At 43.8% G+C, this 23,513-nt stretch overlaps 1 protein-coding gene across 1 annotated transcript in view; it reads left to right on the top strand.

Moving 5' to 3' along the window:
- LOC139912492 (thromboxane-A synthase-like) overlaps window positions 1-23,513 on the top strand; it is a 64,032-nt gene that overhangs the window by 13,165 nt on the left and 27,354 nt on the right. Inside the window, exons 2-6 of the mRNA XM_071900314.2 lie at window positions 1,696-1,789; window positions 12,178-12,230; window positions 15,056-15,158; window positions 17,620-17,739; window positions 23,422-23,510. Coding sequence (XP_071756415.2) covers window positions 1,696-1,789; window positions 12,178-12,230; window positions 15,056-15,158; window positions 17,620-17,739; window positions 23,422-23,510 — 459 coding nt within the window. The remainder of the gene's footprint in view (window positions 1-1,695; window positions 1,790-12,177; window positions 12,231-15,055; window positions 15,159-17,619; window positions 17,740-23,421; window positions 23,511-23,513) is intronic.

The raw sequence follows: 23,513 nt of genomic DNA, 5'->3' as shown, positions 1-23,513 counted from the left end.
CACAGAGCAACAGTAAACTGTATGGTACATTATATCTGGGGTTTTACAGCTTAATAACTTAATGAGTGTTCCTGCTGAGAGTAGCCTATCCCACACCAAATGCTTTATATCAACATAAAATTCTGCAATTTTCTGTTTGTGTAGAGAAATTGGACGTTGTTTTGCATTATGTTGGTCATGCTGGTCAGTGTTTCCCACAGGTTCTTGGGTTATTTGTAGTGGTGGGAACCTGGGGTGTGCAAGAGGAACAGAAAATAATCTGTTTTAATATGTTAGTTTATTAGTTTGGAGTGGCCTGGTATTGTGTTTAGCCACTACAAACGAGTCAAGAGAGAAACACTAAAGTTTGAATTGTTTTACACAAGCCTACGGAGTGCAGAGGGTGAAATATCCAGGTGGTAAAGCTACAGTGTATTGAAGAGATGTCATCAGCAGCAATAGCATCAGCATCACCCTCTTCTCTGCCATCACTAGCTTGGTCAACTCTACACTGGCTCTCTGACACACTGCCAATCAGGATGTTTTTCTATGTATTTATAATGCAGGCAAGCAGCTGATTAAGGCCACATCCTTTATTCAACATGTGGAGACAGAAGCAGGAGTAGAATAGGATACTGCATGTGTGTGTGGGTGGTGGGGTGGGGTGGGGTTGTACTCTGATGTGATTTATGCAGAGGGCCTGTCTGTCAAGTCTGACACATACAGTTATAATTACCACACTGTCATTAAAATGACTCAGTGTGAGTGCCTGGCAGGCTGCTTTATTGCTGGGTTTAATCTATGACCGGTTCACATCTCATTATTAATATGGTAATGGATCTCCTTGAAGAGATTAAGGGATGGAGTGGATGGTAGTGACGGTAAAAGCTATTTTAGATTTTAGAATCAGAGAGGGTTGTGGGGGCTGAGGGAAGGGGGGAGGGGAGGGGGGCGGGGATGATAGAGTACTGTAGTTTTCTGGTGTATGGCTTTTCCTGCTGGGTCCTTTTCTGGTGGTTTTTAGTAAGATGTGAAATTGGAATACTCTTGATTTTATGCGACTTGTCCATAAATATGATCTGACGTTACATTTCTGCTGTTTTTGTGTACATATGTGTGTGTGCGCGTCCTCGGGTGTGTGTCGGTGTTCAGGCTTGTGGTCGAGGTTGTCTGTGTCTTTGTGCCTTCAGTTAAACAGCTTTATTTGCCGTCTGTAAACGCCGTCACCGCGCTCTTCCTCCCAGCGCACAAGGAGGAAAACCCTTTCAGTAATTGGCCTTTCATCGGTCAAGACATCCATCCCTGCTGCTCTCCTCTCTCTGTGGAATTCTTAAGCAAGCCGCAGAGCAGACACCAGACGGATGAGGCGTATTACATGACTGAATAACGTCCTGCCACATCCCATAATGCCCCTGAAACAAAGTCCCGTACAGAAGTCCTCCCCGCACGTCCAAGGACTTGCGCGTCAGCAGAAACCGTGCCGATGTACATATGAATAATGCATGGCAGAGGTTTTAGGAGTCTTGGGGGATTTTTACATTCCCCCGAGCAAATAAATCCTTCAAGTGTCATAATGTTGTGTGTTTATGTGAGGCGCTGCTTAGGCGGTATATCCAGGAGATTAGATGTGGTAATCTTGGTTGGAATTCTTTACTCTGTTGGCTTTTATTCATCACCCACCAAGACACCTCTGCACTCTTACTCTCTCTCTCCTAGGTATTCAGTCTTCCCCTATTCGATCCTCTCTCGATGTGGAATCAAACATCCCAAGCCATCACCGTTCTTGGGCAACGCATTGCTGTTTCGCCAGGTAAGACATGGCTGTGGAAGGTTTGATAGAATCTCTAACATCTGCTGTGCATTCTCCATCCAACTTGTGAGATTTTCCTCTGGTTTTCTAGTCTTTTGTCTTCAGCAAAGCATTTCACCCGTGTCAAAACCACTTAAGACCTTGTATCAAACACACACACTCTCACACACAGAGACATGTTACCCCCTAAGGTGAGAGAAATCTTGCTTCCAACATATTACTGCACTTCATTAGATTTGTTCATTAAAGAAGGTTCACAAGTAATGACTTCTTGTACCATGTGACCACCAAATAGATTAACGTATTGATAATTGCATTCGTTTTATGATGAATATGTAAAAGGAAGAAAAGGAAAGTGGGCGTGTTTAATATTGCTGAATTAATAACGTTTTATTTAATCTCAGCCTCGATTCTGCCATCGTGACAAAGACACCAAGGTTTTTCAATGCCATGTGTTTCACTGAAGGGATTATCAGTTTACTACTTGAATATAAAATATGACTGTATTCCTATGAATAACTTCCATGCTGTTATCACAGCGGCTTTGAAAAATTAAGAAGGCAAAAATGAAGGATAACCAGTCTTTAGTTAAGAAGGATATGTACTCTTATTCTATGTTGTTGTGTAACATTAGAGAGCATGTGGATGTGTCTCTGCAGGGCAGATCCTGATGCGGATCAGGGATCAATACTCAGTGGGCCGGGCAAGGTGGGCGCGACCCCCCTGCCGCTCCCACTGCAGACATACAGTATTAACCCGCATGGTTGTGACAGCCATGACTTTTCCCTTCACCCTCAGCCTCTCACTGAAGCTCTCTCTGCCTCTGTGTCTTTCTCTCTGTTTTCATGTCTTTCTGCTTCCCTGTAGGTCCGTTGTCTTCTGAGTCTTCTCTTTGAATCTTTCTGTTTTCTTTCTGTCTTTCTGTATGTCTCTGCTTTACATTACAAACTTTACATTGGTTAAAGCAAGTGAAAAAGTCTGATCTTACCCCCCATTGACATTTCTTCCACTTATTTCATGAAAAATAATATTCTAAGACTCAATAAAGATTAAATAATTTGTCATAATGGATACTTTTGCAGTGCATTCTTCTCCTTCTCTCGGGTTTTCCCCTTATCTTCTTTTTCGACCAGGTTCCCTCCCTCTCCCACTTGCCCCTTCTGGTCTATTGTTCAGCAGCCTGGCCGGTGTCACTGTCTCTCCTTGAGGAGTGTTAGCTGAGCTGCAGTCTCACTCAGTCTGTGGGAGGGCTGCTGGCCGTGGTTAAATATGCATGCAGCCTCGCCTCGCCTAATGATTCTGCAGCATTTGGGTCTGAAGAAGATTTGCCTAAATAGCTTTAATGATACCAGCCACAAGGCCCACAGGGGCAAGGTAGAACAGGTGTGTGTGTGTGTGTGTGTGTGTGTGTGTGTGTGTGTGCGTGTGTGTCAGGGTTGCTATAGTTTTGGATTTTTCATGACTTTTTATTTTTATATAGCTTTCGATTTTTATTTCAATTTGTTTAGTTTTGTAAGTTCAGTGTGGGTTTGATAGTTTTATTTTCGTTTTTATGTTTCGTTTTTTGTTTTTTTTGAGAAATGTTTAATTTTAGTGTTCATTTGGTTTCAGTTCTAGTTTTAGTATTTTGGATAGGGGTGGTATTTTTAAAGGTACAATAAATTCTGTTTAATAATTAGACGCATACATTTTTCAATACATTCTCAACTAACTTAAAGTTGGGACCACTTGGTTGTTGCCTGATATTCAGACTGAATGGCCATTTCACTTCAAAACAGTTCATAAAATATGCAGAAATAAATACACACAAATATGTAAATGGTCCACACAGTCCAAAGTTGCAGTGCAAAGAAAAAGACTTAAACTAAAAACATTTCATATTTATTTTGATTTTAGTTAAGTTTTAGTTTTTCCACAAAGTCTTTTTTTTTTTAGTTCAGTTTACAAAACAGACTTTTTGTTCTGCTGATGATGTGTCTGTTAATGCATTTTCCTGTCACTATCAATATCACAACCTTTGATTGCTCCTACATGGAAGCACGTTTGCTTTTGTTTCTGCAGCATGCCTCTGCACCAAGGTTATTATAATTAACAGAAACTAAAATGTGGTAGATGAAGACTCTGCCTAGACAAAATCAGCAAACTGAACTAATTAAGAATTCAAAGCGTATGTAAAAAGAAAAGCTGAAACAGAAACGTGCCACTACAGCACGACCAAAACTTAGATAAATAAAATAAAAACCAACATGATCTGTTTAGTTTCATTTATAAACTGTGAACATTTGAACGCTCTGTGAGTGAAGTGAAGAAAGGGAATGAATGAACTGGTTCAGCTGGCAGCTTTGGGCAGTCGGGTTGGAAAAGATGGCAGTGGAGCCCCCTTGCTGTGTGATGGCAGGGAAGGCTGAGGCTGTGACAGACTGCGAGGGTGTTGCTGCTGCTCCTCTACATTTTCTAAGTCTATCACTCAGAGAAAAAAATAACCCATCCATCTGGCCTTGATGGAAGATGATTCAATTTGTTCAATTTCACGTTCTCCCGAGAAGTACAGTTCAAATGGTGCTTAACACAAGGGAGGAGTCTTTTATCAAGAGCAAAGGGCCAGCACTTTAAAAACAGAAGTCCATCACGTCAGGCTGCCTGTCTCTTTTTCTTCTTTGCCCCTTTTCTTTCTCCATGTGCAGCCTTCACTCCCACAATAGATATATTCCCATTTTTTGGATAATGTTCATTGAAACAGGACAGGGACTAGACTACAAAACACATATCACTGGGTTGAAACCAGTGCAGTGGCCAATCAGTATAATTCCCAGGTATTCACTGCAAAAACATCCATTTTAAACAAGCCTTTAAATCTAGTATTGAGTCTTAAAATCTCATAAAAAAAAACCCCAATTGAAAATGTTAATGGGGTGAGATAATTTAATTTGTTTCCAATGCAAATCAAGTAACATTCTCTTGATACCATAGGGTGTTGCTCTTATTTTCAAGCGGATTCTAAAAGCAGGTGACTCCACATTGGAAACAAATGAAATCATCTCACCCCATTGACAGAATTTTTCACTTGTTGTAGGAACAATTTGATTTTAGGATTCCCTACTAGACTAAACAACTCGTTAAAATGAATATTCTTCTGCAGCGTTGGTTCAGTCAGCCACTAACCCACTACCACCTCCTCTGTTCCCTGAATACCCAGCAGTACATTAGCCAGAGAGCTACTATTACAGTCTTACAGTTCCAGAGAGCAGCTATGGAAAGCTGAGTGTGTTACAGTAAGCCCCCACAGGTTTAATGGCACGGACTTCTCTCACCCCCTCACCAGTTCATAGCCAGCTCTCCCCAGGAGCACCAAGGTCACGTTAAAGCAGAGGACACAGCAGCCTCTGTGTGTGTGTGTGTGTGTGTGTGCGTCTGTGCATTTGTGCATGTTTGCTTGTGTTTGTGCGCACGTGTCTGCGTTTGTGTGTGAATGTGTGTGTGGCTCACACTACAAAGGCAGAGGAGAAAGAAGGGTCATTAGCAGGGAACGGTGAAAAGGGTGAGGATCTCTCTCTGTCTCTCTCTCTCTCTCTCTCTCTCTCTTGCTCTCTCTCTCTCTCTCTCATTTTCTTTCACCCTAAATGTGGCTGAGAGCGAGGTCTCGCTGTTCTCAAACACAAATGGAAGTGTCTAATCCCCCTCGGTAAGAGAAATTCCGATAGGACAAACTTCAGATCATTCTGTGTTGCATGGAGTCAAGAGTGTTGTATTGATCTCCTCTATCTGGGATGAATCCACAATTAGAGTCATGGCAGGCCGCGGGGGAGCCTGTCCTCTGTTTGATTGAGCCTGCCCTCTTTGCCTTCACAGCTATGTGGATGAAACATTAAGCGGGACCAAGAGAACTGTAAGTGTAAGAGCGTGTTCATGTGTATGTTCATGTGTGACAGTTGTGGCAGGCAGCAGCTACTTTTATGTGACAGCAGCAATAAAGGTCTAAGGCAAAGGAGGAAAGGAGCAATTCAGAGAAGGAGAAAAAGAAGATAGAGGACAACCGAGATACAGTGCCAAGATGCTCATTGACATTACAGGCAGGGAGGGGGCTGAGAGAGAGAGAGAGACATTCTTAGACAGAGTGGAGAGAAAGACACTGTTTTGGCTGATGTAGTGCTATGAGGGGATTTGAGTAGTAGGTACACACCCCTTATTAATTAGTAAAAGAAGGAAAAGACCTATTCTGAGGGAAGGAGAGAAAGAAGATAGAGCAGAACTCAAATACAGTGTATTGCCAAGATGCTCAGCAACGTTACAGACAGGGTGGGCAGGAGACAGAGACAGAGAGACAGAGAAGGATTCTTAGAGAGAGGAGAGAAAGACATTATTTGGGCAAATGTAATGCTATGAGGGACTGTTGGTTGTGGGCACACACCCCTTATGAAGAGTGGGTGAGTTGGGGGCTTCAGACTTCAGGAATGCTGGTGTCAGGTCCGCCTGGTCCCAGCAGCGGAGAGGAGAGGCAGGGGGCATCCTGCCAACTGTGTCTGCAGCTTAATTAACTCTAAAGCAGGCGAACTGTGGGCTGCCCTGTCGCCTTGCATATCAACGACCTGAACGCTTTCTAAGCACCTTAACAGACAAGCCCTCCTTTGTGAGCCAGAGGAGACTATTCAGTGGAGGCCAGTGGAGCCCAAGGAGCTCCTCTCTTGTCTCTCGCCTTCTTCATGTGACGGGCATGTAGAGGTTTCGCCGCATAAACATTTGAATGGTGGCTATGGTTGTAGTCTGTGAAGATCTGCACCCTGATTGAGAGCTGGGGCTCCCTGTTTTTTCTCTCTCAAAAAGCAACAGTGAAACCTATTCAACTTTTCCTGTTTGTGGCAAAAAATCTTGAGATGAAGACATTATTCTTTCAACATATAAAGCTAGCGTACATGATTATAATAATGCAATTATTATATAAACTGCTTCTGGTTGTTAATTCCACAAAAAAAGAAAAACACAATCTAGCAAATTTTTCACTAGTAATCATTTCATCTTGCCCCCACTGCCTTTCATGACTCCACTGGATATGAATTGTATTTGAGTGTTTGCAGCCACAGTATGTGATCTGTTCTTATGTGGTGTTTGAGAAGGTCAAACCTCAAGACAAAGCTTTCTCTAAGCCTGGGGCAGCGTTCCCATTCCCTCTACCACTAGTACTGGCTCTACCAGCCACTGACCTCTAGTGGCCTGGGATGGGATTCATCAACCCCCTTTTACTGGGAACGCTGATCCAAAATCAGTTTGTCCCTTTCACATTAGGGTGAAAAATAAGGTAATGGTCAAAGGTACAGTGGTCGGCGATTTGGGAACAGCAGTCTTGATAAATTTGGTCCACAATAATTTGGTTATCTGGGATATCCAACACAGTAAATTAAAAATGTTCATTAAATTGAAACTGTACATTATAGCTCAGCATTTTCTCTTATGTCTCATTACCATGTACAAAAACAAAAGCCAAGCTGAATTCTCTCTCTCACATGCGCACACACTCAAAAACACACACCCCACATACAGGAGCAGTGCAGAGGTCAGGCCTGATGTATTCTACTGAGAGCCCACCATGATCTGTGACGAGAGCAAGCTGGGTTATTAAATTTGGACCCGCTGGCTTCTGTAGGATAGTTGGCTGGCTGACCTTGACTTGCTGGCTGGCTGCTAGCATGATGACTGACTTGGTGGTAGCTGGCTAGCCAGCAGGCTTATTGACTAGATGTATGCTTGGCAGGGTTAGCTGACTAGTTGTCTTGAGTGACCTTTTCACTGACATATTGTCTTGTTGGTTTGTTGGTGACAGGGTGGCTAAACGGCTGCCATAAGGGCATGTGGCTGGTTTTGAGCAAGCTGACCGACTGCATGTAGGTTGACTGACTAGCTTGCTGCTGTCTGGATGGTTTGCTGCTGTATATTTCATTAGGCCATCAATTCCCCAGCAGCTCCACTGTCACACAGCGAACCTCTCACACACATCTGCTATCACAGACACCTTTATCATCCTGTACAGCACAGCACGTGCTGAGAGTACACATGGATACACCACACACACACACACACACACACACATACACGCACGCACGCACGCACACACACACACACACACACACACTCACACACTCACACCAACTTGGTGATATTGCAATCCATACATAATTTAACACATTCACAGAAACAGGTATAGGCCTACATCCATGCACATGTGTGCACACACACACACACGCTTAGCACTCACGGTGTACACTTGAGAGACACAAATATTTGAAGAGACTTTATACGGAGGAAAAAAAAGATTACATTGGTGCGTCCTCATGGCTCAGTGATCTAAGGAGCATATCATGAAAGCGCAACATCCTGGGTTAGAATATAGTCCAAGACCTTTGTCGCATGTCATCCCAATCTTTCCTGTCTATTTTCAACTGCCAAATGAAGGCGAAAATGCAAAACAAAGTCTTAAAAAAAAGATTACATATTATACACTTTATTAAGTGTTTTATTTATTTTTTTTATTATATTTTACTGTATCAAACATAGCTAACATAGAACTACATGGGCTCCATATTTCTATTTACACTGAATAAGATCTGCTGTATTTTAGAGATAAAGAAACAAAACTCGAGACACATTTTTTATTCGCCAGCATTTCTATATGGCGTTGGCGCCCTTGTGTTCTATTTTGGCATATCTCTATTCCTTTGGTCTCATTTAGTTACAGATCAGCCTTTGCACTACATAATTCCTCATGTTCTGGACTGTACTGCAGCTGTTCTGGTGTTGCTACCAGGTTGATTCTTTTGCGGTTGGGTTTTTGGAGAGTGAGGGTTACTACCGGTGTTACCTAGTTGAGATACCCATGAGGTAGATGTATATGCTGGGTATGTAACCCCTGTTGCTCTCACCACTAAGGTTGTTGTTCATGTGATCAACTTTTGAGTAAAGTTGACTCCTTACTCAAAAGGCTGTGTGTGAGTCTTCTATTATGGCCCAGCCAAGCCGCTATTGGTGTCAGACATAGGATGGAATTGTTGGAAGAAGTGCAAGACTTCCTGAGTCAGCTACAATTTGAGACAAAAGGAGTACCTCCCAGACCAGATGGAACCAGTGTGCCACCTGTTAATTGGAAGGAAGAAGATGAGCTTTCTTACCACTGACTGAATAAGGTAGAAGACCTGAAAAGTCTGGATAGAGCATCAGCCTCAGGGAGGGCAGAAGAAATCCACCACCCTCTTGTGTACCAGGAAGCGTGGGACACCACGCAAGTTTGTGATCTGCATGCCAGACTGAAACATTGTTGCAGTGGCTTGGGAGGACACAAGATGGGTCATGTCCAGTCAGGCCCAGCCACCCTAGCCAGCATCCACACAAAAGAGAAGCGCAGCCCAAAAGAAACCCTAACAGAAATTACAGGGAGAAATACGGTCAAAAGATGCTACAATGGAAGCGAACCCTGAGAACCTTACATGGCCCAGTTCTAGTAGGCTGCTTGGCACAACAGCTGGGGTTCTAAAGAGATGGCAGTGCAGCTAGCCCTTGCTCTGGAGGAAAAGGCCCTGCAGGTGCTGCTGGACCTCAACCCACAGCAGCAGCGGGATTTCCAGGAATTGACCACAGTTTTGCAGCAGAGGTTTGGCAGATGTGATATAGGGGCTGCCATGAGGGAAAGCCTCCAAAAGCCCCTTCAGTTCTCCACTACATTGGCACAGGGAAACAGGGCGAGGGTAGCTCAGTGAGGGAAGTGCTGCCCCTGGGTCTTTCGGGTGCCCTCGAGAACTACCTCCCACGAATTGGCCAAGTTGGTGAGAATCATGGACAGCTTTGCAGCTTGGGAGGAGGACTGCCAACACACCAGATTGGGCCAGCATGATATAGACATAGACTCTGCAGCACCCATCTGCCAGAGACCACACCATCTCTCCCTTGCCTGGCAGGCAGCTGCTGAAGAGAAGGTAAGGGAGATGGGAGCTGCTGGGATTATAGAACAGCCCTTGGACCTCTTCCATTGTCCTGGTACTGAAGAAAGATGGTACCCCATGATTCTGTCCAGACTTCAGGGGCCTGAACAGTGTCACTAAGAAGGATTCTTACCCCCTCCATCGCAATGATGACACCCTGGACCTGGTCATTGGCTCATATTGGTTTAGTTCGTTAAACCGGAGGAGTAGCTGCTGGCAGGTAGAGTTAACACCGGAGGCAAAACCGAAGACCGCTTTTACACTGGGACAGGGACTGTGGCAGTTCGGAGTAATGCCCTGTTGTCTCTGTAATGGGCCTGCCACTTTTCAGAGGCCAATGGAGTGGGTGCTGGCCAAGATTCCCCAAAGCAAGTGTGTTGTCTGCTTGGATGATTTGATGGCCTACGCCTCAGATTTTGAGAGTGCCTTGTCCAATCTTCAAGAAGTCTTCATGGCACTGCACTAGGCTGGGCTCCGCCTCAACCCAAAGAAGTGCCTCAGCAGGTGCACCAAGTGTGTGGGCCATATAATGGAAGCTTACAACAGACACAGACAAGGTGGAGGCAGTCTGGAGTTGGCCCACCCCGAAAAACCTTCTGGAGCTACAGAGGTTCCTTGAGCTGGCAGGCTACTACTGCCATTTTGTTAAAGGCTACTCCACCATAGCCAGCCTGATGAACAACCTTACCCACTGGGGGCAGAAGTTCATCACCAGGACCAGGACTCATGACCTCATATGATCAGGCTAGCCCTTGCGTCAAGCACTTGCAGGCAAAGGCAGAGGCGTCTACTGGCTCGATTTCAGGACTTTGTGTAAGACACTGGGGGTTGCCAAGAGCAGCTGGTCTCTTAGGTGAGATGTGGCATTGGCACCCTCTGTGTTCTATCTTGGGATATCCCTATTCTGTTGGTCTGTTGGTGCTTGGTTACCCATCAGCCACCAGGTTGGTTCTTTTGGGGTTGGTTTTTGGGAGAGTGAGGGTTAATCATTGTTGAGTTACATTATGGGACATTTTAACAAGAGCCACCTCTCTTAGGGAGATCTTTCCGCATCCCCCTACAATTTCATACGGATGTGCTCCTACCATTAAAGATATGTTGATGCTTTGCTACCTCCCAACCAAAAGAGGTAGTGAGTGAGTGTCAAGAGACCAATAGGCACCTTCAAATGCATGAGGGCTGTGTGCAATCATTGTCCCAATATCACCTAAAAGAAAGAATCTGTGGATCTTAAGACAAAGGAGATTCATAAAAATAAACATTTTGTTAATTACAATACAACTTATGTGGTGTATCGCCTCACTTGCCCATGCAATTGTTTTTATATCGGACGCACCAAGAGGCATCTGAAAGGCAGGGTCACAGAGTATAAATATGCCAGGGTGCAGAATTTAGATTACCCCATGGCATGTCATTTCAAGGAAAGACATGCCAGCAATTAGAGTTTACTGAAGGTGGAGAGTATTGAAGTCATTGAACAGTCCATTAGTGGTGGTGATCGTGCAAAGGTCCTTAACTGTCCATGGTTTTTAAGGCCCTCAAATGAATACATTGTATTTAATGGATGTGTGTGAAATGAATAGTGGTTGATTAGCTTGTATTATGTAACTGAAGCCTAAGGCCGTGAGTTGAAATTGCTTGACTACAAGATCACCCCCTAAGATCAATGCTGAGATTGAAGTGAGACCTTCGTCATCATCACTGTAGGTTTTTGTTGAGTTTGAGGTTCGTTGAGGCTAGGGTTAAATATGAAAGAGGATTTTCTTTTGATGCAGTTGGCAGAAGTAACTACCTATCTGTCTCAAGAGGGACACAATTCATGAACAGTGTGTTTTGGTGAAAATGCTACTTTTTCACACTTTGGCATTGGCACTCCCTACAAGATGTGTAGCCTACACACGTACACATGCACTCACAAATGTGCTTCATGTGAAAATGTTCACAGTGCATGTGTACACGTGCACACACACACACACGCACACACACACACACACACACACACACACACACACACACACACACACACGCACCTACACACACACACACACACACACACACACACACACACACACAGTTCCCTTAACGTCATTCTCTTCTCTATGGTTTCAGGGTTTCTGTTTTGGTCAGGGATCATAGTTAAATCTCCAGTGCTGACTCCTTTATTAAGTTGTCAGTCATCTGTCATAAATGCAGCTCTCATATGGGCATGTAGCTGCTCTGCAATTTACAATAAGACAATGGGCTGTGCCTGTTGACCAAATGTCAATCTGTCTCCAGCAGGGAATTATTTCATTCTAATGAGGAGAATTCAGACTCACACAGTTGACTCTAAGGTTCCTTTCTGATGATGTATTCTTGTTTTGTTTTTTGCCTTTTTCAAGGTTTCCTGCAATCTTTCCTGATGTTCTTTAACTTTCTTTTCAGGGTTGTTTCGACCCTCTCATTGATCTCATAAAGACATACGGCAGAGTGTGTGGGTAAGTAAATGAGACCTTTCTACATCTATCAAACACAATTGGTCTAAACAGCACCTCATTGATTTCAGTTCTCCCACAATGTGCTGTGAGATGAATACAGCATAAAGGCATACAGCATAATTGGCAGCATAAAGAAATACCTTGTGAAAAAAAGGACCAGATTCTATAATATTTACATTGCCTCTTTCTCAGAGCACCTTTATTCCAAAACACTTTGTAAGAGGTACTGAATTGAGTAAAATGTAACTCAATTATGTGTACAGTCTTTTCTTCACTGTATGCAATGGTATAACATTTTACATTGATACGTTTGGTAAGAATAAAAATGCTGTCAGGTATCAGAATGTATCATGAGTAGCAGCCCGCCATGAGAGCCCCCCATTGGGAATATTAAAGTGCCACATTCTCCGATGTGTCGCCTGATCAGCCCAGGGTTGATAAGAAGGGGTGCTTATGAAAGGCAGATTTCTTTCTTAAGAGCACATCAAAGAGACCAGGCTTGCTTGCTTCCCTCCTTCCACATTCTGCCTAGGCAGAAGAAAGAAAATAAAAAGAAAGCAAGGTTGGGAGGAATAAGCGCAGCAAATTGGTTTTGCCATGGCTCGATTTGATGCCAAGACCGGACGAACTAAGTCAGAATTCAGGGATATATGCCAAAAGACATTACTACAGCTTTCAGTGAGAGTAATCCACCAGTTCAGTGTGTATTTTCTTTTTCTTTTCACAGCTAGAGAGGCTCATGGCACATTTATTGAACTTCTGTTATCTCTAAGTAGGCCCTACAAGTCCAAAGTATTCAAAGTTTTTTTTTTTAAACAGATCTTTCAAAAAAAGTTTCTTTCCCTGTCTGAAGAATTTATAATCAAAAAATGTTGAGGTAGAATTATGGTTTTAGCACAATCAGTAGGTGGCAGCCTAAACTATAATAGCTCCACAAGTAGGAAACCAATTAGAGCATATACCATCGCCACTAGCTATTCAAACATGTAGTCATATTTTCAGATCATTATGTTATTAAAGGAAGCTATCCATTACAGAGAAGCATAAAGGAAGTGCACTGTGACAGCTGTAACCATAAACAGGGACATACAATTTTAATGACCTTATGGCTTTTCACGAGGGGCCAAATCCCCCTGGAAACTAACAGTTTATTATAGCCTTACTGCTGAAAATCTGCTGACTCATGCTTGGTGCATTTGCACCAGTAAACTCTAGGCAACTTTGTCTGTGGCCTTCATGTTTGCCGTGTCTACTGAACCTGGAAGAATAACCTGTCCTGTAACTGTAACATGAGTGTGGTGCACTGATTTTGGTTGAAGGCTGGGATGGTACAGTGAGAACTGTCAGTTCTTTCTAGAAGTAGAGCTCTTGATCCATCATTTGTGTGTGTGTGTGTGTGTGTGTGTGTGTGGGGCCCGCCAGCAGTAGAGGGCAGTGGCTGCAGAGAGCGATGGGTGAGCATGGCTGTCTAAATCAGTACTGACAGCCTCACCGCTCTTCTATAACTGTGTATACCACCTGTGCCCAGAGGGCTTAAGATCAGCTCAGCCTGTGAAGGCCTCTACGATGTAGCCACCTCCAAACATCACCCAAAAATCTACTACCTCCAAACATTTGCCCTCTAGCAGTCATGGTGCCCTTTATCTTGGCTGTGAAAACGGAGCTTTTAAACTCCATGTTCCTGAAATTAATTGTTACTCTCATTTGCTTAGAAGATTTCATATCCGATTATTGCTTCTGTAATAAAAGGGTTTAAATTACATACACATTTCATTTTTTTTCTTACTCTCAACCCCATTCTCCATCTGAAATTGATTCTCATTAAAAAGGCTCTTAACAAGCAGGAGCTCCTGTGAGTAAAGAGAATCTTGTCTCACCTTTTAACCTTCATTTTATGCCCAAGACACTCAATATTTGGGCTGCTACAGCAAAAAGTAGCAATATTCATGCCATGTGGAACACATTGTACAATGTTTGAAATTAAACACTTTATTTCATACTTTATTGCCAAATTATCTGTATTGATCAGGAGTAACATACCATTTCCCTTATGTTGATTTCTGCTTCAAGTTGCTATAGTTTTCACTACACTCCTGGATAGCTGAAGGGTTCTTTCAGACTCAAGTACTCTTCTTTTGTGTGTGTATGCATGACAGACATGATAAAAGTCAAATACAAAATGTTAACAGAGATACATGAAAAGCCTTGCCTAGGTCCATTTGTGCCATTGACCAGAGCCATTTGTTCCTGACTAGTGTTGACGTTCTTTCTTCAGTTTCTTTCTGGAATCTCAGGATCCCTCATGTTCAAGCTGAGGGTGTTTAAGAGATAGTGTAAGCACTGAGCATTATCTCTCCAGGCCTCAGACTGGCTGTAATGACCACTGTGTGTGATTGGCATGCTGTTATTTATTCATGCTTGCACTGCGTACAGTACGTGTGCACATGTGTGTTACTGTATGCGCATTAGGTTTAGACTGATATATCAGGAGCCAATATTGAGCTTTTATTAATATTATATCAAATGTCAGTGAGTCAGTGTCATCCACCTCTGATATGATGAAGATTGTTCCCTGACCATGCCTATATAAAAACAGTCTGTACAACCTCCAATGAAATTTTATTAGTTAAGTTAAATTAAATTATTGACAAATAAAAATGGTAAAATTTAAAAACATTGAATATTAGCACAAAATATTGGCTATTGGCAGCTTCAATACAAAAATATCTATCACTATTGGCCTTCAGAAACCCATGTTGGTCAAACCCTAATGTGCATGCATGTCTTTGTGTGTTTTGTCTCAGACTCAATTTGTTATGTTTCAGGTACTACATGGGCCGGTCACCGGTGGTGTTGGTAGCAGACCCTGACATTCTCAAACAAGTGATGGTCAAGGAGTCCAGCAGCTTCCCTAACAGAATAAGCGAAGTACACACACACACACACACACACACACACACACACACACACACACACACAATACCACGTCAGTACAATGCTATTCTTTTAAGGTATACCCCAGCCTTGAACCCCCTTGCCCTTACAATTCCAAATGGAACCCACTCAAACTTTCTCAGTCAAAACGAGTGAGGATCGGATGTGTGTGTGTGTGTGTGTGTGTGTGTGTGTGTGTGTTTTCTGCATTGTGGGGGGATGATGTGTGTTTTCTGTACAAGTTCACGCTTTGTGATTTCAGGAGAATACTCTTCGGGGCTTTGGTGGCACTGACAGAATGTGCCCTCCTCACCCTCAGGATCCCACAGTTGAACCTAATACAGGAGAGTGGTGTGTGGCAGAACAGGGCAGAAGAGGGCAAGGCAGAGAACAGAGCGTGAAGGAACAAAGCAGGACAGTGCAGGGTGGAGGAGAGCAGGGTGGAAGAAAAGGAGAGTTGAGTGAAGCAGAACAGAATAGAGTAACGTAGACAAGAACAGAACAAAATAGAGGAAAACAAAAAAGCGGAGAGAAGAGCACAGAACCAGCTATACACAACAGTATGGCAGGGCAGGGGAGAACAGAGCAGATTACAGTTTAGCAGGAAAGTCCAGAAGAAAACACAATAATGCAGAGTAGAACAAAGCAGAGCAGAGGAGGGTAGATCATGGTAGATCAGAGCAGCGCACTGAAGGATATGACAAGGTATCCCAGGATGCCACAGTCTAATGATAGGCAACATGCATCACAGAGGGTTCAGAGGTCACAAGGCCACCCTCACTTTCATCATCCTCTGTATTGGCTCTGTGCTGTACAGGGCCTGTGAAATGTCAAAGGGGGATGGAGCAGGCCGGGGGAAATCAATGCACTTTGGAAACAGTGTAGAGCTCCTGGGCTTTGTTTTCAGCACGCACATGCACACACACACACATACACACACACACACAGACAGATGCTTTTACACTTTATCTGAAATAAATCAGCTTGGACTGTGCTTTCAGCTGGTATTACGTGACTCTTCTGCTTCAATTTGGTGAATCACTTTTCCCAAAATAAAATGCTTCAGGAATAGTAAGCTGGACTGGTGAATTTACTTGAATTGTGCAGCAGATTTGTTGTTGGGTCCTTTCTTTCTCTCTGTGTGGTGTTTGCATATGCATGCTCCTGTGCATCCCAGCTACATGGCTTCATACTGAACTGTATGTTGTGTATTGGCCATTTGATGATGTTGAGTTAATTGTGCCATGCTGTGTTGCTGCCTTTAGAGGGATATCCCCAACATCTGAAGCCAACAGCAGCTCGAAGAGACCCATAAAATCAGCTTGAAGAGACCCTGAAAATACTAAATCCCCCACTGGCCATTTACACAGACACTGTAAGCCGAATAACGTTGATTTAGTTAGGTCAAGGAGAGTGAATTATTGTGCCCGTGATTTACTGTTGTAGTTGTCAAATTCAACTGGAGTAGCACAGTCAGGGAACATATTTGACAAAGAGCTTTGTTTTGTAGCATGCTGTTGGGACCCTCTGCTGTGTATTTATTCTGTTTTTGTAATCTCAGAGAAAGTTCTCTTATACTTATAACTCATTACAAAACCTCTTATACTGACCGACCTACAATCACATTTAATAATGAACACAATGGCTGTGTTTTTGACACCCTATATAGCAAAAAATGCAATATAAAACTATTAAACTACTATTTAATATCTTGTGAAAAAACAAAAAACTGACTAAAACGGGGCAGACGGGTGGTGTAGAGAGCAGAGATTTCAGTTCAAACCTCTCTGTAAGCACCGGCCCTGCTAAAGTGTCCTTAAGCAAGACACTGGATTCCTACCAGCTGACCCTGCACTTCTGTGACGGAGGTCAAGTGAAAAAGAGAATTCATTGAATCCATATTGAAGCCAATCCTATCCAGTGAAAGCCAGCAGCTGCTAAGGCTGTCAGGTAGCAATGTTTTGTATTCCTCCAGAGTTCTTCTCCTGTTGGATTTCTGCCTCAGAGGCCCAGGGTCTCTGAGGATTTAGCGATGATCAAACCCACTGGACTGGACAGGAATAACACAACAGGACAGGCTCTCTGACTCCTCCATCTATTGTCCAGATGATTTGACCGGCTGGGTGGCGGGGCGGTGGAATGAAATAATGATCCAGGGAGTTGCTGATGGAGGGTGGAGGTGACAGAAGGGACGGCAGTGGTGTGGTTGGTGGGGGAACAGACAGTGTGGCCATTTTTCTGTTGCTCAGACTTCTGGATCCCCAGTGTAATGTACACACTATAGAGGGCTGTTTATGCATGTGAACCACACCATGAGTCTTAGATGTGTGTCTATGGCAAACACATGCATGCTTACCCATGACTCTGACACGAGCATGAGCTGACATGAGCTTTGTAATTGAATGTAATGACAACAGATGTGTTTGTCCCTGTCCTCTCCTTTCCTCCTATGTAGAAAATGTTTGCCTTTTCCACCAAGCCTATGAGGGACTCTCTGCTGGTGCTGAGGGACGAACATTGGAAGAAAGTCCGCGGCAAGTTTACCCCATCCTTCAGCGCCGCTAAGATGAAAGAGGTGAGAGTGACCTCTGCTTCCTTTCTGTCCTCTGTCACCTTCCTCTCTTTCTCTCATCCCTTACCTCAGCCAGCACCTCTCCTTTTTAGATGCAAAGCAACTCATGGACCTGTAAAGTAACTCACTCACTCACTCACTCACAGTTAGCCTATCTGACCCCTAGTGGCCGTCAGGAGGCATGGCAATGTCTACAGACAACACACTGAACCAAGATTACTCGCCTCCTCTCTGCTGAACTGTGTAGGCTGCTTCGCATCTATGACACTGTGTGTCCTTGTTTTTTTTTTTTTTACATCTCACCTTCACCTTTCCACCACCTCCCTCCTTTACTACTCTCCCATCCACTTCTGTCCTTCCTTCTTACATTCCTGCTCTCAACTCCTTTTATATTTTCCTTCTCTAACTTCTCTCCTTTACCACTCAAGCACACTCTAAACTCTCTTCATTCATTCCTTTCATTTGCTTCAGCTAGATGAAATCTATAAATATTCATCCACACAGTATTTATTCTAACAATATGCTTCTCATTATGCATGTCCACATTCAAATGGATCACATGTTCCTCTTTCATGTCCATTTACATCTCACAGCAGTTGTTCTTCACTGTTCATCCTTTTATTGCATCCTACAGTACATGTATTGCGTCTTGATCTTGAGATAGAAAGTCCTCTTCAGCTGTACAGAAGTGGACAGCCTAGTCTTCCCCACCTTGGAACTGTCCTGCATTAGTGCTATTTTTTGAATTTTCAAACATATTCCTGGGACTTGTAGTCTCATTCCAGTCTCATCCCCTCTCTTAATGTTGGAGCCAAAAAGAGAGATTGTTGACGTAAAATAATAAAATGGAGTCAGTGGACTTACAGAGCCACAAAGTTGATTTACAGGTTGTAACTGTGGTGAAAATGATAGCTTGTCTCCATAGCAGTTGTCCAAGCATTACATTTAATTAGCATCTGATAAATTCCAATGTGCATGAAGTACAAAGGAATGTTTTCTTTTGACACTCTCCTCTTTTTCTCAGACTGTCATTGTATCTCTCTCATGCCATCTCTCTCCTGGACTGCTGTAGCCTATAGACTGTGACACCGTGTGAGTGCCATGTGACAAACACAGGGCTTCATTTTAGCCTGTAATGTAACGGTGAGGGGCTTTTGCAGTGTGCTTCATGTGCTTTTGTGGCACTCTATCTCTATCGTCTTTTTTCTCTCTCTCTCTGCCCTGCTTCTGTGATTGAGAGATAAGTGGCGGTGACACCAAAGACCGATCCACCCTTGTAACTCACCCTTATAACCACTCATCTATTACACAGATTCAATGTACAACATTTGTGGTTAATATTAACATAGTACAGTACTGTGGGTATTTGAGCAGTCCGCTGCTTCTGGCATGAATAGGGAAGTTGATTTTCTGACCAATTCATTGTACAGTTGTACAGTGCATTCTGATATTTGCAAATGCTGATCATATCACCGGCATATTAATAAAAAGAAACAGCAAACAGCCGTTTAGCTTTGAAGTAAATAATTATTTTTGCCTCCATTGTTTCCAGACAGGATTATTTAGCTGTAATATGAAAGGGCCAACTAGAGGGCTTGGGTGAACTGTGCAGAAGTCTGTAATTACCAGAGAGAGAGAGAGAGAGAGAGAGAGAGAGAGAGAGAGAGAGAGAGAGAGAGAGAGAGAGGTGATCATTTAAATGGGATGTTAATTGTAATTACCACTCTGGTGGGATGTCGCCATAGCAACCTTAGCCACCACTGGTCTCAGCCTGGCCACAGAGATTATGTGTGTGTACAACAAAGAGGGAGACTCAGATGACCATTTTATTCAAAGCTTTCCTCCTATTATTAGTACCACTCAGAGCCCATCATTTCAACAACCAACTGCTCTTTCACTCCTCAGAGGCAGGATGTCCCTCGCTCCCTCCTCCACCTCTCCTTTCTTCTCCTTCCTCCCTCTCACCTTAGACCTCTCCCTGCTTCTCCTCTGTTCCTCTCTCCTCCACCTTCTCTCCTCCATCTTGTTTCTTTTCGATTCGTCTCACCTCCGCTCCCGTTCTTCTCCTTCATCCGTCCAATCCCCTCACCTCTTCTCCTCCATTACTTCCATTTCCTCTCTCGTCCCTCTCTCATCCTTTGAGGACACTGACCCGATGTTTAGCTTTCTGCTCCACTGCTTCCTCGTGTCATGTGAGGCGTTAATCGGATGCCAGTGGTTCATGGACAGAGTGCACTTGTTCTCTGTTTATCGCGTACCATCCAAAGGCTCCTCTATTCTCCACATAGCCGTGTGTGTATGTGTGTGTGTATGTGGTTTTTTTTTAAAATCTCCGGGGTAGGAGGGTTTTGGTTGAGAACTATACCTGTGATTCATGCCCTGAGTTAATCACTATTTACAGATTTTGGGGTTTGCATTCATAGGATTCATAAACATGTTTTTATGGTGTGGGTCTGATTTGAGGGGTCAGTGATGTGTATGTGTGTATGTGTGTGTGTGTGTGTGTGTGGTTATAATGCTGTTGTGAATTGGGCTGTGTTATCTTTGTTCGCCTCACACACTGTCCAGTATATTAATGAGACCACTAATTACAACTTGGTGTGTGACATCATACTCTGAGCTTCAGCAGCTGCCTCATACGCACATGCACACAACACACACACGCACACACACACACATACACACACATGTACGTGCACACACACGTGCGGACAAACATATACACACACACAGAACACTGATCCAAGATTTAGCATGGGAGACTGATTTCAGTGGCAGTGATCTGGTTATGAAATGCATCTTTAATGAGCAAATAAAGGACTTTACAATCCCTGCCAAACAAACAATTACGGACAATACGTTTGACTCTTACAGAAGTTATCCCATTGCCCAGCAGCTGAGGCTGTTTCTGTTTACTGCTGGCTGTGTTTGCTGTGTTTGTGGAGGCAGAGGCAGGGGCCAGTGGTCAGGACTATCTGGAGCCACACTATAGGCCAGATAGACTTTGGTCATCAAGGCTTACAGTAGCACACATATTAGCTTTGCAAGTTCTGCTCCTTGCCCCCCCCCCCCCCCCCCCCCCCCCCGTGACAAATATACCAGCAATATAGTTCTAGCTATGGTATAGGGTTTCATTCCAAAATGCTATATATCTGTACGTTTTGCTACCTGAAAATCATCAGGCACTATTTGAAAAACATAAATGACGGTGTCCTCAAAAAAATGAACTATTTTTATAAGGAGATGATGAAAGATGACTCCAAGCTTCAATACCAAGGTGTGCTTTTATCATTTTACGACTTTGAACGTAACCCAGTCAATCACAACTGAGAACCAGAATTTCTTCTCGCTATGTCCTAAAGTGCAATGTTACGTGTGTGTGTGTGTGTGTGTGCATTTGTTTGTGTCTGTGTCTGACTGGATTTGTGTGTGTGTGTCTGTCAGTAAAATAGAGGAAAAGAATACAAAGTCAGCAAGATGCTGGCTAATGTGTCATACCAAGAGTGAAGCTGGGAAAAAAGCTGCACACTCTTCCGTGTGACATTTACTGACCAACAATGTTTCAGCGCAACGGTTTCTTCAGGGCAGGTTAGCGTGTGTGTGCCTGCGTTTTTTTTCCATCATTTTTTCTGCTTTCTCTGTGCTGTATCATAACTGCCTGTGTATGTTTGTGTGTGTCTCTGTGTGTGTGCATGTGTGTGTACAGTACATGTCATGTGTGTTGGTGGGTGCATGGATATCTGTGTGTGTATATGCATACATATGTGCCAATATAAGAGTGTGTGTGTATGAGTGTGTGTGTACGTGTGTGTGTGTGTACGTGTGTGTGTGTGTGTGGGCGCTGGTCCAGCGGTGTTTGACTGACCAGTGGTCTCTCTCCTAGCCTCTGGCGTTCTGTTGCCAGCGTCACGCCATATAGATTTTCATTTGAGACACTCGGTGCTGTAGAGGAGGAGGACACCACTGCTCCTGTCACAGCCAATCAGCTGGCCTGTGCTTCTTCATCTAACCCCCTTCTGTCTGCCTCAGCCACTGACTGGGCCTCCGCCCTCAACCCAGCCTTAAATCCATACCCAGCCCAGACATCCCTCTTTCTCTCCAACTCGAACCCCCTCAAGTAATCTTATTGTTTTAGATCTCACTCATGGCAATGAAAGTGGATGTGACTGTGCCTCAATTACAGCCCTGTACTGCGGAACTAAACACGCTATCCTGTCTCGCCCACAGTGTAAAGATCTCATCTCTCATTTGATCCAACATGTATTGATTGCTGGGCGGTGTGGCGTGCCAAAGCAGAGGAGAAGGGGAGATAGTGAGAGATGGCGAGGGGAGATAGGGGCGGGATGTGTAAATGTCGTCCAGTTTTAGCCTCCGTTTCAAAAACACACACACACAAACACACACATACGCAGGGAGCTACATTCCAGGTTAGAGCTGAATGGCTGCTCTGATATCTGGCCCTCCTCCTTCCATACCCCCCACCCCACCCCACCCCACCCCTGCGCATCTCCAGTGCTCACCGCCAGTGCAGGTCTGAGGCTGAGGCAGCTCCATAACATGTTTCTGTCATTTCCTTGGCCTCTGGTCCCCAAGACGTCTGAGAAGGGATCGATACCCAACGCTAATGTCTGCTGCTCCCTAATCACAGCTCCACTGGTGGGAGACGGAGCAGGGAAACAGACTGTGGAGCCACAATTCCTCCCCCCTTTCTTTTTGCCTTTCTTCCTCTCTCTTATTTGCTCTCTTATTTTCACTCCTATTCCTTCTCTCTCTCTCTTGTTCCTTCCCTATCCCTAGAACCACACTGACACCTACAGTGTGTGTGCGACTAAACCAGCTGAAAGCTAAAGCAGCTGTCCTCTGCAAGGCCAAAAATGTCCATGTGTTTTGGTCTCCTTTGAAAAGCAGCCAATGCTCTGCGCTGGCAATGAGTTGCCTTTGATGTTGTATTCATGCTTCATATTCATATTTTCTGTCTATATCAAGTTTTGATGTTTCTGCACACATGCTCCACTTGATGTCTGCCTGACTCTCTCCATCGAGTTTCATTACGTTGCATTTACCATGCTTGCATGAGAGCTCCCCGTTAATGAATAAATGAATTAATTAGATCTTGTTTGATCCATCATCATCAGGCGTCTTTCCCCCTTGGTAATGACCTCAGTAATGGTGTTGACTTTAATGGGATTTTAATTGATTTGGCTGCTTTAGTCTTATGGTGTGTTTGTGTCCTGCACCCCTCAGCTATGCCTCATACGGGGGCTGGAGGTGAGGAGACGAGCTGATCCTGACTGCTCAAACACACATTCTGTCATGTCTCCTTTTTCCAACATGGAGTTGTTCTAAACTCAATATAAATGCAAATTTATCACCTACTGTATCATTCGGTGATCTCCGCTGCCTCATTCTATCTTATCATGGGAGGAAAGAGACAGAAAAGTGTTCTCTCAGAGCAAGTTCTCAAGTCGTCATCATAGTGCGCTAAGGATTGATTTATGAGAGAGATTAGCCCAAAGTTACACTAGTCCACGCCAAATAACATTTTCTCTTATTGTAAGAGAGACATATTTCAACACATTTTCTCCATTGAAACATTGTTGTCTTTGAAAAAAGAAAAAGTGTAATCCATTCCCAGGAAGTCCCAGCAATCATGGCAAGTGTCTCTGTCTTTCTGTCTGTGTATAGATGGTTCCCCTCATCAACACAGCCATTGATAGCCTGATGAACAACTTGAATGCATATGCAGAGTCAGGAGAGGCCTTTGACATCCACAGGTA

The sequence above is a fragment of the Centroberyx gerrardi genome, chromosome 4 (genome assembly GCF_048128805.1).
Source record: "Centroberyx gerrardi isolate f3 chromosome 4, fCenGer3.hap1.cur.20231027, whole genome shotgun sequence".
NCBI lineage: Eukaryota > Metazoa > Chordata > Actinopteri > Beryciformes > Berycidae > Centroberyx > Centroberyx gerrardi.
Note: the sequence above shows the minus strand (reverse complement) of the source record. Positions and strands in the feature narration are given on the sequence as shown.